This window comes from Psammomys obesus, unplaced genomic scaffold (genome assembly GCF_907164565.1).
Source record: "Psammomys obesus unplaced genomic scaffold, mPsaObe1.curated_primary_1811, whole genome shotgun sequence".
Taxonomy (NCBI): Eukaryota; Metazoa; Chordata; class Mammalia; order Rodentia; family Muridae; genus Psammomys; species Psammomys obesus.
This window is the reverse complement of record NW_026591086.1, coordinates 59,110,157-59,124,503: the sequence shown is the minus strand read 5'-3', so window position 1 is coordinate 59,124,503 and position 14,347 is coordinate 59,110,157. Positions and strand designations below refer to the sequence as shown.

The window sequence follows — 14,347 nt, the reverse complement described above, 5'->3', positions numbered from 1 at the left end:
GAGGTGATGAGAGGTTTAGAGGTGAGGGATGTGAGGGAGGTGAGGGAGGTGACGGAGGTGAGGGAGGTGACAGAGGTGAGGGAGGTGAGGGAGGTGACGGGAGGCCACGGGCTACAGAGAATCCTTGCGTAGCTCTAAGGATGCCACGCTGAGTTCATCAGCGTGCACATGCCGCCTGTCCTCGGGGCAGCCAGGAGAACAGGGCTGTGCAGAGGCCCAGCTATGGCCCTGGAGAGCTTAGCTGAGGGGACAAGCGCACTGGCAGCTGAGCAGGCGGCAACGAGGACGAGGACGGAGCCAGGCGGCCACCCCAAGGCTACCGTGCAGCAAGCGCTTCCTGATGGAGGAGGAAAGGACAGCAGCATCCATCAACACAGACACAATCTAGCAACGCACCCGCTATTTGGAAAATAGAGCGGAGGGATGACACAAGGCCCAGAGTGAATCGCCATGTGAGAAGGCAGACTGTCCTTCTGCAGCAGGGGTTGGGCAAGCCAGGAGGAGCCGGGTGACGACACAGACCCTGCCTGCTGCGATGGCACAGTTTCGGTCTCTGTGCGATTATCTTGCTGACTAGTTGGGGGCTGAGAGCCTGCAAACTGCTGCCTCCCCCGCAGGCTCCATGGTGGCAGGCTCGGAGTCTTCGGCTCAGGAGAAGGTGGTCTAGCAGCATGGCCGCCCTCAGCCACAGTTCTCTCTTGCCTTTGCCTTGGGCTGGCGGGCTGGGCAGTGTTTCTGGAGACTGACTGGGGACGAGGCCATCCTGAGGAGGGGCACAGAGGTATGGGGACCCTTTCTTACACCGAACTCTTGGCCAGTGATGACCTTTCTCCTGACAGAGCAGAGACACCCACCGTGGCTCTCTCCTGAGATATGGAACTGCTTTCACCATAGGTCAGCGCCAGCTGCGAACTCAGTCACAAATATTTTCTCTTTGACTGGGCAAGCAGAAGACCTGGTAAAGCCCATGTGGATTCAATTTCAGTCACCCTGGCCACAGGCATGGACACTTGTCTGCTAGCTCCTAACACAGGCCAGACATCTGTTAGGCAGCTGTGAGAACCGAGGTGCAACAGGGTATCTGTGGACCAGGCCACATGGCTGTGATAAAGGAGGGTGCTACTGTTTATCTGTGGACCAGGCCACGTGGCAAATGTGCCTTTTCTGACTTGTCTATTTGGCAGCAAGGAGGTGGGCTCCCGCACAGGAGACCGCAGGCTTCCTAGGCTGAGGCCTCATGACTTGTAGGCTTCGGCACACATGAAGAGCTCGCACAGGCACAGACTGGGCACGGTCAGGCCTCCCACATCCTCTGCAGAAAACCGCGAATGGAAGCGTATTGTCCAGCACAGACACAGTGCACGTGTGCCCAGAAACTCAACTCTTCCCTTCATCCCCTCTTCTTGCATGTAGCCATCAGTTGGAGATGTGAATGTGTGTTGCCTGGCATGGTAATCCCGGCCAAGTTCACGCGCAGCACAGGGGCAGCCAGCGGTGCCTGTCCAGTCCCTCTGTCTTTCTTGCACTCCTTCCCCTCCAAGCTGTTGGAAGTCCTGGGCACAAGCGACTTTGTCCATCCTGAATGACGCACTCTCATTTGGACTTTTCTGGAAAGTATGTGGAGACCTTACCTTGCTATATTTTTTTCCTGCCTAATTTTAGTTCTACACAAAATTATTAAATGTTAAGTCAAAACTGGAGTGCTCTCTGGCACTTGTAACTGTAAGTAATGACAGAGCAAGAGGTGACACTTGTCAAAACGAGAGTGACCCCAGAGCGCCCCTTTCATCTTAATCTCCTCCCTGAGATGCCATCCACTTCTGTGACGTCAGCCATTGGTTCTCACTCCTGATCATGGTAACTGCTTCACCAGGATGAGTGACAGCTTTTAACCTATCAGCAGCCCAGCTCTCTCAGGCCAGCTCTCCGCTTCGCAGCTCAAGACCCCAACTCCAAAGCCGACTTGTTCTTCCTGTGTGCAGTCTGCAACGGCCTATGTCTTTGTAGGCCGAGATCATGACAGCCTCCTGATGACTTGGCTGCTACTGGCGCTTTCTCCAATCCAGCCTGTAGCCAGCTCCCACAGCGGCACAGCGGAAAACCTACGTCACAACGTCTAAACATCTGTCCTGTCTCAGGGGTCCAAACTCGTCCAATCCTGCGCCACCTCTTAGTGCCCCTTCTTGCTGCAGGTGGACTCTGACTCGGTCTGACCCCTTAGAGTATGCCCTCTGCCCTGAGGCTTTCCCCGTTCTTCGTTCATGTCCGCATCGGCTTCACCCATCAAAGTCCTCCTCTCTCTCTGCCCAGGCTCTATCGACAGTCACGTGCAGGTTCCACAGGAGAGCACCTGAGTCTGGCTTCCCACGGGTGAACCGCAGCTCGAGGACCAGACGGTTCTTAAGCTACTGAGTGCTTCTTCATCACAAGGCAGTGCAGCAGTGCGCAGCTTTCTCTCTGAAAGCGACTTTGCTCCTGTGCGTCCCTGCATGGTCCCACACGCCAGATGCGCCCACCCCTCCTTTTCTATGCTGTTGACCCCACGAGGGATCTGCGAGGGACGGTAGCTCCTTGGGTGGCCATCCCAAGTCCAAGCAGTGTGTTCACTCACACAAGACCGAGGGAGGAGTGAGTGGTGCAGAGCACCTAGGGGACGCGCTGAGCCACAGAGCACGGGCATGCAACGTGCCAGCCGTCCCATCACTCCACCAGAAGGCCTTGGCCAGGCGTGACTGGGAAACCCAGGTTACAGCCTCTGAAGGGAGATGTGTCATGGCTCACGCTCTGGAAGCTCTGGGCTTCTGGCTGGCTGTTGCCCTCTGCACACTCAGAAGGCTCAGACTGCCGGGGTGCTGGTGATGTTCCACGAAATCTTGGGCTTCTCAACATGAAGGAAGTACAGGTGTGTCTGTCTCTGAAGGCCCACGGACATGGGGCTCTGGTGGGAAGGAGGGGTGCTCACGCTAACCCACGCACAGTAACATGCTGCTTCGGGTTTCCGTCTCTAAACTCATCTACGGCCTTCAAACACAACCAAAGAGTGACTCGGGGAAAAAAATGCAACAGAGAACTGGAGTTGTTTATAACTTTTATACCTTCAAAGAGGATCAGTCATTTACCTGTCTTCTTAAATACCATGAGACTGTACAATGTCTTCTTTCTCATGAAGACACCAAAAGAGAATGGAAAATAGAAATGATTTTTACAAATGTCACCTAATGAGTCAGGCTTGGAAAAGTGATAGATTTTGACTGATCCTATCTTATGGGGCTGAATTTCATCAAAAAAGGTCAGTGAGAGCAGTGAGAAAAGCATGAAGGCACAGCAGCCGCTTCTGCAGGAGGCACAGGCCGGTGTCAGCAGCTTCCAGCTCCAGCTTCACTTGAAAACAGTACCTGCACCTCGTTCTCATTTCACTGCAGATTTTTATCGGCCCACATCTGACACTACACACTCATGCACTCACAGGAGAAGAGTCATAAAGGCCCAGCTCCGGCAGGCTCAACTGTGTTGACAAAAAAAAACACAGTAATGTGCTGAGAACTGTTCTCAAATCAAGTCACATCAAAAAGCGAACGAGCACAGGGACAGTGCAGCCAAATGGGCCGTGCTGGCTCTGCGGCAGCGCTTCTGCTCACTCCGTGTGGGCCTGTCCCCGCAGGGCCCAGCGTGCTCTGAGAGGCCCACGGGTAATGGTGCCACTGCCACACTCCCTGAGGACGGCACCTCTAGGAAAGCTGTTTAACACTTTATTGGGACTGTCTCTTCTGTCATATCAAGGTCAGGACTCATTGATCAGCGCACAGCTCCGGGGCCTGGCTCTGAGCACTCTGTGGGACAGATGCTAAGGAAAGTAGCTGTGCCGTAGAGGCCACAGGTGACAGACGGGAGCTTCTTCTGAATCAGGCTGCTCAGGTGACAGAAAGAACCGCGGTGGCACCTGCCAGCACGGTTGTACTGTACTTGGAGCTGTACTTGTAGCCTTACCCTCTAAAACACGGGAAAATCATGCATGTACTGCAACACGTGGGAACCTTGAAGATGGGATGCAAGTCAGAGAAGCTAGGCTGTCAGCTCTACTCACCCAGATGGTAGAGGTGAGCTCTGAAGACAGAAGGCGGCCTGGAAGACGGGAAGGCTTGGGAGTGGCTGCTCACAGAAACCATATTTCTTTAAAGTTTTTTACATTTATTTCTCTTCCTCCATTTATTTATTTAGTCACTTTACATCTTTAAAAAGTTGTAATTAACTTTTAAAGTCAGCACACACAGAAATGGGCTTCATGGGGCTTCCTCCCACTTCACACTCTGTGTTCTTGCTGCTCCTCCTTCCTCTCTGCACAGCCAGTGCCTTCTGCTTTCATGGCCGGGCGGCCTGCTCTGGAGACACAGCTTCTGTTTGGGCACTAAGGATGCTCTGTAACTGACCGTGGTGCTGATGGGCACAGCCCACACACTTCAAGTGGGTGAATTACTCTACAGAGTACTTTTTGTGCACTAGACATATTTATTAAGCACCAAACACTCGATTCGTGAAAATAACCCAGTGTGCAAGGCGGGAATGAGTCACGACGTAGGCTGCCCGGCACCTGAGCAATGCCTGCCGAGGGTGGAAGAGGAGAGACACAATTTTCACAGCCACAGAATTTTACTAAGGGTGGGTGAGAGAAGGCAGCTTATGCCGCTCAACCAACCCCCGAGGAGCTCACTGAGCTACCTGTGTCAACAGCGGTTAGACGCCTGCAGCAGCAGCAACACCTGTCCTTGCGCAAATAAAAACTACTCATCACCAAAACAGGTGGTAACAACCAGGAGGGACCAGGAAGCCCAACACATGGAGCACGGGGAAGAGTGGCACCCACGACACCCCGTTCTGCTGGCAGGTTTCCCAGCAGCCTTGCACCAAACAGCGTATCCATGGAGCTTCCCCTTAGTCCTGAGCCCAAGACAGGGGTAAGGTTTACCTGCAGGAGTGCGTGCTGCTACAGGGGATCGCTGGTGAACAGAAAAAATGGTTCACAGGGTGAGCGAACAAAGCAGGGCGCTCAGGTTGCCCACAGAAAGCTGAGCTGAAAGGTCCTGGCCACACACCCCTAGGGTGGGCATCACACGGGCCGTGCAGGTAGTATTTAGGGCTCTGAGAAGCAAGAGGAGACGCCAAGAAGAAAAGCACCAGGAGCTGAGAGAAGCTGGCACACAGACCTCCAGACATGCTGTGTTGTTGTGTGCTTTTTCTTTTTTCTTCTCTTTTTGTTTTTGTTTCAAACAGGTTCTCACTGGAGAGCCTGGAGTAGCCTACAACTTGTGACTTGTCCAATGTCTGCCTCCGGAGTGCCCGATTACATACAGGCGGCCATGCCTCATCTGTCACCGTCACCTCACAACAGCCTCCTCAGTTCTCAAGCAAATGCAACCCGATACCCCTCAGCTGTGTGGGGACCCTGGCCTTTCCTCATGGGGTTCTCACACCCCAACTAATGACTTCTTCAAGACTCCCCCAGACTGCCATGCTGTGCAGGGTTGCGCACGGTCCAACGGGGGCCTGGCCTGACCACTGCTTCATCTTCTGCAGCAGCTGCAAACTGCTGGAGCAAGGTCAGGTATTTCGTGCACACTCGCAGGTGTGACACTAGAGCCCAAAGACAAGACCGAGTAAAGCCCCCGAGCTGTGCCCTGTCCTTCAAGAGCTCCTGTCCTAGTGGGCACTAGCAGAACAGGAACCCATGGCTGGGCATGGTGGCACTGGAAAGGCAGAGGTAGCCAGGCTCTGAGTCTGTGGCCAGCCTTGTCTGCATGGTGAGTTTCAGGACAGCCAAAGTGACACACACAGGGAGACCCTGTCTCAAAAAACCCAAACCCACAAAATCCACGAGCCTCTGTCGGACACTGGCCCCGGCAGCAACACAGCACACACAACAGTGAAGGGGCTGTGACTGGCTGTGCCAGCAACTGTGTCACCACAGGGACATAGGGCACAGACGAGGCTGGAAGCACAGAACTACCCTACGTGAGCGCTGCCTTCAATGCTGCCCTGAATGAATTCACAGGTGACAGACACACCACAGGCATGGAAGAGCCCACGAGAAACCCACCCACGGGCTTCTGGAGCGTAACTGCTCTGAGAACGTGCAGAGACCTGCAGAGCCGGCTCTCCCCACATGCCCGCCCGTGCTCATGAATACACGGCTCCTGTACACCTCTCTGTGTAGACAGTGGCCCAACTCCAGATGAGTAAAGGCCTGAGGGACACCCACGCGTCACTCTTCTCCAGCGCAGAGCGTGCACTCGAGCCCAGCTGGTGAGTGGCACCGCACCAGCTCACCATCACCGCCCAACCCTGCAGACACTGAGCAGGGCGGACATGGCTCTCTTCCTCAGCCCTCCTGGAGCGCATCTCGGCACCCCGCTGAGGGCCGCCTCTGCCAGGAGCCCCAGTAAGGAGGCAACTGCACCTGGCACCACCACTCCTCCCGGGCAGCTAGAGGAGCTGCCACTCTGCCTGAGCTCCCTGCTCTCTTCCTAGCGGCTTCAGCCTCTTTATCCTCTTTGTCAGCCTCATCATGGCTGTCACCTGTCTGTCATGACTTGTCTCCATCTTGTCCTTGCAGATGTCTGTGTGTCTTTCCAGCTCTGACTGCTCAGCTGTACCCAGCTGGCATCAGAATTCCAAGTGACCCTGTCAAGATCTTGAGTGAACACACATTTACCCGTTACGTCCCTGAATACTTGCTGACTTCCTACCAGTCCCCGTGCTACTCACTCAGTGGAGAAACAGAGCAGCCGGCTCCTCTGTGTGCCCTGCACACTGCAGGTAGGGAAGCCCCGGGGAGCGCTGGGCTAAGGTTCTAGGTGAAGAGACTCAGATCCCAGTGGGAGACTGAGGTTTCCCAGGAACACGCTATTTGCCAGGAAAGAGAACCAGGCAGGCAACAAAACCAAACCAAACCAAGCACAATCTTTTCTCTGTGGTAGAGCCGGGAGGCCTCGGCACTGACCACTGTGGCTGGCTCCGCGAGGCTGGTGATGCACTACAGGCAGGTGACGAAAGAAGGGGGCGGGGCCTTGCACAGCTGCTTCAACAGCCAGGCAGAGCTGCTGAACGGTCTTGGGGAGTGAAAGCATCACCCAGAGATGATGACCCCTAATGCAACAACAGGCAAGGGTGGAGGCTAGGCCAGGAGCAGGCCAATGAGGCCTGGGCATGGGCCCAGGCAGAGAGAACTGGATAAAGGAGACCATCAAGTTGGGGCCAGGAGTGAATGGTGTGAGGCACTGGAACCTAGACAAGGAGGCTGCGGAAGGAAGAAGTGTGTTGCCTCAGGTCAGCCTTTGGGTTGGTGACGCGGGAGTGAGGTGCAGGGGCGGCGGCGGCAGCAGCAGCAGCAGCAGCAGCAGCAGCAGCAGCAGCGGCCTTCCGGGCACATCCGGAGCTGGAGCCGGAAGGTCCTCCTTTAGACTGAACTGAGGCCCAGAACCTCAACAGCACAGCCCTGGGCTTCCAGTCAGTGGCTGCCTGCTGATCGGCCGTCACCGCAGCCCATGGAGCGAGGGAGGAACCCAAACAGACTGACAGGCTCTGAGAACAGGGTGGATCAGGGCTGGTGCCCGGGGCAGATGGTTGGCACAACACGTGCTGCTCTTGCTAGCAATACATGAAACATGCAATTCTGCAAGTGAGGAGGCCCCAAGTCCCACAGTGAGGCCCGCTGGCTGCTCGCCCCGCAGCTCACACTCAAGAGCAGCCCTAGCCCAGCACATGACAGCCATTAAGAAGGAACATGTTAAGAATCAATGAAAACACCCCTCCTCGCACACACACACACACACACACACACACACACGCACACACATGCACACAGGGACTCTCTTCCATGGTGGTTCAGCAGCCGGCAGCACCTTGTACTGCTCTGCATAAAGATATCGGTCAAACTTAGCCTCACGAGGAAGTTCAGCTCTGGTGATGAAGTTCAGGAAAACCAACCCAGAAAGCTCATGGGTGTCATAGATGCTCTGTGTCCAGAAAGTGCCAGCAAGAAGGGCCTCGGGCCCTGGCATGTCCCACGTGAATGACAAGGGTGGTGTCAGCCTTGGCTGGTGCAGTGCTGTAGGTACCGGCCTGGCTCCTGGATACGAAAACACAGCACCTGTATGATGCAATCGCTGGCTGTTCTCTTCAAGTGCTCTTATCTTTGTGTTCACTTAGACCAGGGAAATCAAGGAGCGCTCACTAGTTCCTCATCCACAGCACATGACAAGTGCTTTGAACAGGAAGCTGCATAGCTGTAGCCAGATTAGCAACACTGATAAATACCCTATCTTGCTAACTAGGGTGGTGTTTCTCTCAGAAGAAACATTGAGAATAAGAATGTCCAATCTGACCAACTGTTCAGCTGCATTTATTTTGCTGCAAACCCCAGACCAGATAAGAGCTGCCCCAAGAACCGAGTTTGCACCGTCACAAAGACACACTGAAAGACGAGTGTGGAAGGGAGGCTACCACACCCGCCTCGGACACGCAGGCCTTACCTGTTGTCGCTGCCGCCTCACTTGTGCGAACTGCGAGAGCATCAGCTGCCGGTCCAGCTGCTCCAGCCGCTGCTGCCGCTGCAGGTCCACTGTGGCTCCCATGCCGACACCGGCCTCGCTGCTAGGCTCTGACGATGAGAAGGCGGGCTCCAGGGCCCAGGCAAAGAACAGGGCCATCCTGGCAGGGACTCGGAGCACCTGCTGGACCCCGAACACTTTGCGGTCATAGCACAGGCCCGAAATCTACAAGAAAACATCCAAAGATCGGTCAAATGCGGCAGAGCTTGAGATGGCACATTTCACAGGGAACTGTTAGTAGCACATGTCTCAGGTGGCATTTTTCTAGCAAGTCCTACCAAGTGGCAGACACCAAGCAGCACAAAGCAACCGGCACAGACTTAACCTAGTCAATGAAACACTCACTGACTAGGAGCTAGCACAAGCACAGTCCTTCAGCAGTGTCTCTGTTTCACAAGAGGCCCAGATGCCAGGAGAGGCCTTGGCACTCCAGTGCCTCCTGGGTAAGCACAAGAACCTGGTGAACCCGCAGCCCCAGGTGAAAGCCAGGCCAGGCCAGGCTCCTAGGCTGGCCTGCGCGACACCCAAGGAGCAGGCGGGTGGCCAGGGTGGACAGGGTTGGCTGCTGGCTTACATACACACCCTCACAATTAAAAACCCAACACTCTCTCACGGTGCCAGCTCTGTGGTCCATGACTGGCAGATGGCCATGGCAGACACTGGACCCAGCCGATTAGCCCTCCAGAGAAAGAGCAACCTGAAGCCCTGCCGTTACTCAAACAGCATGACTATATGGGCAAGCATGGGCCTTTCCAGATGTTTAGTTAGGAATTCTAATTACTTAGCAATTACTGCTTCTGTAAAAACATTCTCTCTTTACAAACAAATCTATTTTGTATCATGAAAGCCATTCATACTCAAGGAGAAACCACAATATTGCTTCTCAATATCACTTTCTACATAAAAATGAACAAGCATATTCGTTCAAATACATTAACCAAACCACAGAACCCTGCCTCTGACTCCTGGGAGGAGTGTTTGCACTAGACAGAATAATTTAATAAGCTTTTCCTCAGATCAGAGGAGTGCACCTCAATATTTGTCTGTTGGTGTTTTATTGAGATGGGGTTTTGTTATACATAACCCAGGCTAGCCTGGAGCCTGCAATGCTCCTGCCTCAGCCCGCTGAGTCCTAGAGTTCCACATGTACTAACATGTCCAGCTCACGTTTGGAAGCGCAGCTGAAGTGAATTAGGCAAGAGCATCTTAAGACGCTGCTCTGACTACACAAATGAAGAAAACCTCCTCTTAGCGAAACAAGTCGCTCAGCAAGGCAGGGGAAGTGACCTCGGCATGCTCTGTGAAGGAGCTCAGAGCGGCCTGGACCAAGCACGCACTTTAGGTTGGAAGGGACACGTCAGTGAAGGTCTACAGGATGACTGGGTGTAGTGAGGGCGCACAGGGAGGGGGTGGATGCCAGTCTCGGCCCAAGCGAACAGGTATGCAGAAAGAAGCGCTCAGGAGCCGCTGGCAGCACACAGATTTCAAGCTGAGACAGCAACACAGGGAGACGCATGGGGAACCCTCACGTGGGGGTGAGGACGGCGAGCCAGGGTGCCCTCGGAGCCACAGGAGAATGTGTGCACCTTCTGATCAGCAGTGGGGAGAAGCCTGCAGTGTGGCCGGCGGAGGCCTCTGACCTCAGGGGCCAAGGGCAGGGCAGAGCAGGCTCCCGTGGTGCACTGAGGGACGTGGGTTTCAGCCCAGTCCTGCGGCCTTCCCAGAATGAAACCAGAGGCGTTGGTGGGGAGTGAAGCTAGAAAGCTTCCATACCCCTGAACCTCAGGAACAAGCACAAGTGATGGCTGGGCATGCAGACACCTGCAGCAGCATTCCTGAGGGTCAGGCCCAGAGCCCAGAGCCAGGGGATGTGCGGGAGCAGCAGCGACGTGGCTGATGACCTCAGTCTGCTCACGGACCGCCATGCTTCCCTCTGCAGAGTGAACACGGAGCCTGCACACACTCGCACAAATCATTGAGCCAGAGCAAAGAGGGACGGCGGGGCAGCATGAGTACAGGGAGAGACAACAGCCGAGAGCCTTCAGAGTGATGGAATCTAATTCAAGTAACACAGACGGAACACTCGCTGCAGGAGTCAGGCATGGCAGCACAGGCGCCTGCCTCTAAGGCTGACGGCCCGAGTGTGTGCCTGCGAGCCCACTTGGCGGAGGGAGGGAAGAGTCATCCGACCCCCACGTGAGCACCTGAGCCCACCCCCACCACAATGCGTGACATGACCATGGAAAACTCTTCCCAAGCACAGGGCAATCGCCGGGATCACTTCTAGGAGCGTGGCAGTGATGAGGAGAAAGTCTTAAAGCAACAGCAGCCTGAGGGAGGCCTTGAGGGACTGTGAGCGCATGCTGGCAATAAACCCTTGGACACAGACTCGGGGAAAATGAGAGCCCTTGGCAGGGAAACCAAAGGCAGTGTAAGAAAAAAATACAGATGATATCGCCTAGTGACAGAGTCACTGCCACCTGTGGAGTGGAAGATCAAAATGTTAAGATACCAATTTTCATCCAATTAATAAATAAAGTCAGTGTTTCAAAAAGAAAACCTTATTTATGTACTTGAGATCTATTAATTCCGCTTTACATGCATGAGTGTTTTGCACGCATGTATGTGCCTTCCCTCCCCCGAGTATGGCTGCTGCCTGAAGCTCAGAGGAGGGCGACAGACTTCCTGTGGCTGGAGTTACAGTGCTTGTGAACCTGCCTCCCCAGCCCTCCTGACTGCGGGCCCAGCTCCCTGGCTCTTCCGGGAGTGAAGTCTTGGCGAGGTGGTGCATACTGAGACAGATGCCAGTCCTCGGAGTCCAGTCCTCGGAGTCCAGTCCTCGGAGTCCAGTCCTCGGAGTCCGGGCCAGGGAAGGTTTACGCTTTGTAATGCATCATGGTGGGAAAATAAAGCCGGGCAAAATGATGAAATGTTTTATGACTTCATCCTTGTCCAAGGAGCAGCGCCCACATGCGGTGGGCATGTGTGGCGGGGACAGTGGGGAGGGGGCGTGCACTTGCTCTAGCCCTTCCATACAGCCCGACTGTCAGACAACACAACGCCTCGAGTGTCAGGCGCTCACAGCGGGTCAGGACACAAAGCAGCCAGGGTCCTGTGCATGATGGTCACGCAGCACACTCCGTGAGAACACGGCACTTTATCCAGCTACTCCAGAGGCCCGAAGTCTCCCAAGGTGCTTAACACGCCAGATTCCGGATTGGGGCTCACTGGCTTCTGCCGTGGTGGAGGGCGCCTCCTCGCCCCGCCATGCTGAAAATGCTAACGGGACGAGGGAGCCAACGATAAGCCACTTCAGAGAGTGGCGGCTTTCCTGACACCTCAGCCACATGGCCTCGGCAGCGGCTGTGCAGGATCGTGAGGAGTGCAGCAGTGTCTGAGGCCGCTCTTCTCACCTCCTGGGTGACGGAAGAGCAAGGACGTCAGCCTGCAAGGATCCAACAAGACCCCGAGCCTGTCCTGACCGGGATTCTGAACTGATGAAAACAAAATCAGGCAGACCTCCCATTACTGAGTCCTGGACAGTGGCTTGAACTTCCCTTTTAGGAAGCCCAGGGGACTGGGAGAACTCGACAGTGTGCACAAGCCTCAAGACCCCTTCCTGTGGTGGAGCTGGGCCCTGAACTCAGGTCCTCATGCTTGTGAGCAAGTTTCACCCACACAGCGCCTCTTCTGCCCGACCGCTGGGTATTCATCTTGCGCTGTAGGGGAGGTCTTGGGTGGGAGAACGAAGCAAGAAAGGTAAAAGGCGTAGATGGGGCATGCAGATGCATTGTGTTTCCTGATGACATGATGAATGTAGGAGACCTCTGGAGGTCACAGAAAAAGTAAAAAACCAATAAACAGCACGAGTAACCCAGCGGGATAACACACAGCAAGAAAACAAACTGCTTCCCACACACTTCCTATATGCTAGCAGTAAGGAACCGGAGAGGACCATTGAAAAAAATCTCAGTGAAGGATGTGCAAGGGTTACACACCGAAAAGATGAAAAGTTCAAGAATAAAGTGAATAGCTAAGTGGACACATGCCACACTCTGGATTGGAAAACGTCATCCTGTTAAAGTGGTGTGTGATTACAGGCTACTGAGAAACAGGCACCCATCGGCGTGGCCCAAACAGGAAGCATTCATTACTCTCACAGAGCTTCCTCTCTGGAAGTAGCTTAGCTCTGTGCTTCTGACTCAAAGTCTCTCAAGGGGCTGCACTCAGTCGAGATGTTAGCTGTGCTGTATTCATCTGAAGACCTGACAGAACCTAAAGATGAGCTTCCAAGATGAGTCAAGAGCACACCTGGCAAGCCAGTGCCTAATACTGAGAGGTCGGCACAGCTCCTCACACAGGCATGCTCCTTGGAGAGTTTCCATGTCTCAGGTCACAGCAGCTGGCTTCCCCAAGGGAGAGTGACCCCAGAGAAAGCAGCAGAGGACAGCTGACCTGTTGTGACCCACTCTTGGGAGTCATGGCGTCCTTTACCCACACTGCACTCATTCTAAGTCAGTCACCACGTACCCAGGAGGCCAGGGAGCACTCGAGCCAGGGATCAGAGGCCAGTCTGCGCACTACAGGAAACAAAACCTAGTCAGTCTCTCTCTCTCTCTCTCTCTCTCTCTCTCTCTCACACACACACACACACACACACACACACACACACATGACCCACAAACAAATAGAAACACCAGCCAAATACCACAAAACCCCTTCCTACAAACACATCATATTGAGCAGATTGGTAAGAGGAAAGGGCACTTGTCTCTACACAGGACAACCTGGACTCCATCCACGGCACTCTCGGGTGGAGAGGGAAGTGACTCTTCAGTTGCCCTCTGACCTCTATACACAAGCTGTGGCACACACATATATACCCTCTTCTCCCACAATAAATGAATTTATTCAAAACCAAAACCAAAACCACCACATCAAGAAAAACAAATAAGGGGCTGGAGAGATGGCTCAGTGGTTAGAGAATTGGCTGTTCTTCCAGATGACTGGACGACCTGGGTTCAATTCCCAGCACCCACATGGCAGCTCATACCTATTTGTAACTCCAGTTCCAGGGTTTCTGACACCCTCACACAGACATACATGCAGGAAAAACACCAATGCACATAAAAGGAAAATAAATTATAAAACAGAAAAAGAAAATACAAAGGACCCCTGCCTTAGTCACTGCTCTACTGCTGTGAAGAGACAGATGATGAGGCCGCTCATAAAGGAGAGCACTCAGCTGGGGGCTCTCTTACCGCTTTAAAGGATCCGGCTATGATGATCCTGGCAGGGAGCAGGCAGGTACTGGAGCAGCAGCTGAGACCTGAGCCACAAGCAGCAGGCAGAGGGACGGAGACACCTGGCCCGGCGAGGGCTTCTGAAAGCTCAAGTCCACCCCCAGTCACAACCTCCTCCAGTGATGTCAGCTCTCCCTCAACATGGCTTCATGAGGCCAGAGCTTACTCCCCAACACTTCCACTAGCTGGAACCCAGCACTCAAAACACCTGAGCCCAAGGGCCACCCTGATTAAAATACCATTCCACTCTACAGTTCAAAACAAACACTACAAGGCCCATGTGACCTGCACCTGGCAGTTGCTGCAGCTGTAGAGGCCCAGAGGTTACAAGACAGAAGAGAAATATCAGCACAATTAGCCCCAAAGAGAGACAAACATTGTACTAATCTAAACACACACACACACACACACACACACACACACACACACACACACACACAC

General features: G+C 54.1%; 1 protein-coding gene across 1 annotated transcript in view; it reads right to left on the bottom strand.

Moving 5' to 3' along the window:
* Window positions 1–14,347, bottom strand: part of LOC129678729 (ubiquitin-associated domain-containing protein 2-like) — a 37,195-nt gene that overhangs the window by 16,532 nt on the left and 6,316 nt on the right. The window contains exon 2 of the mRNA XM_055609611.1: window positions 8,526–8,768. Coding sequence (XP_055465586.1) covers window positions 8,526–8,702 — 177 coding nt within the window. The 5' untranslated portion in view covers window positions 8,703–8,768. The remainder of the gene's footprint in view (window positions 1–8,525; window positions 8,769–14,347) is intronic.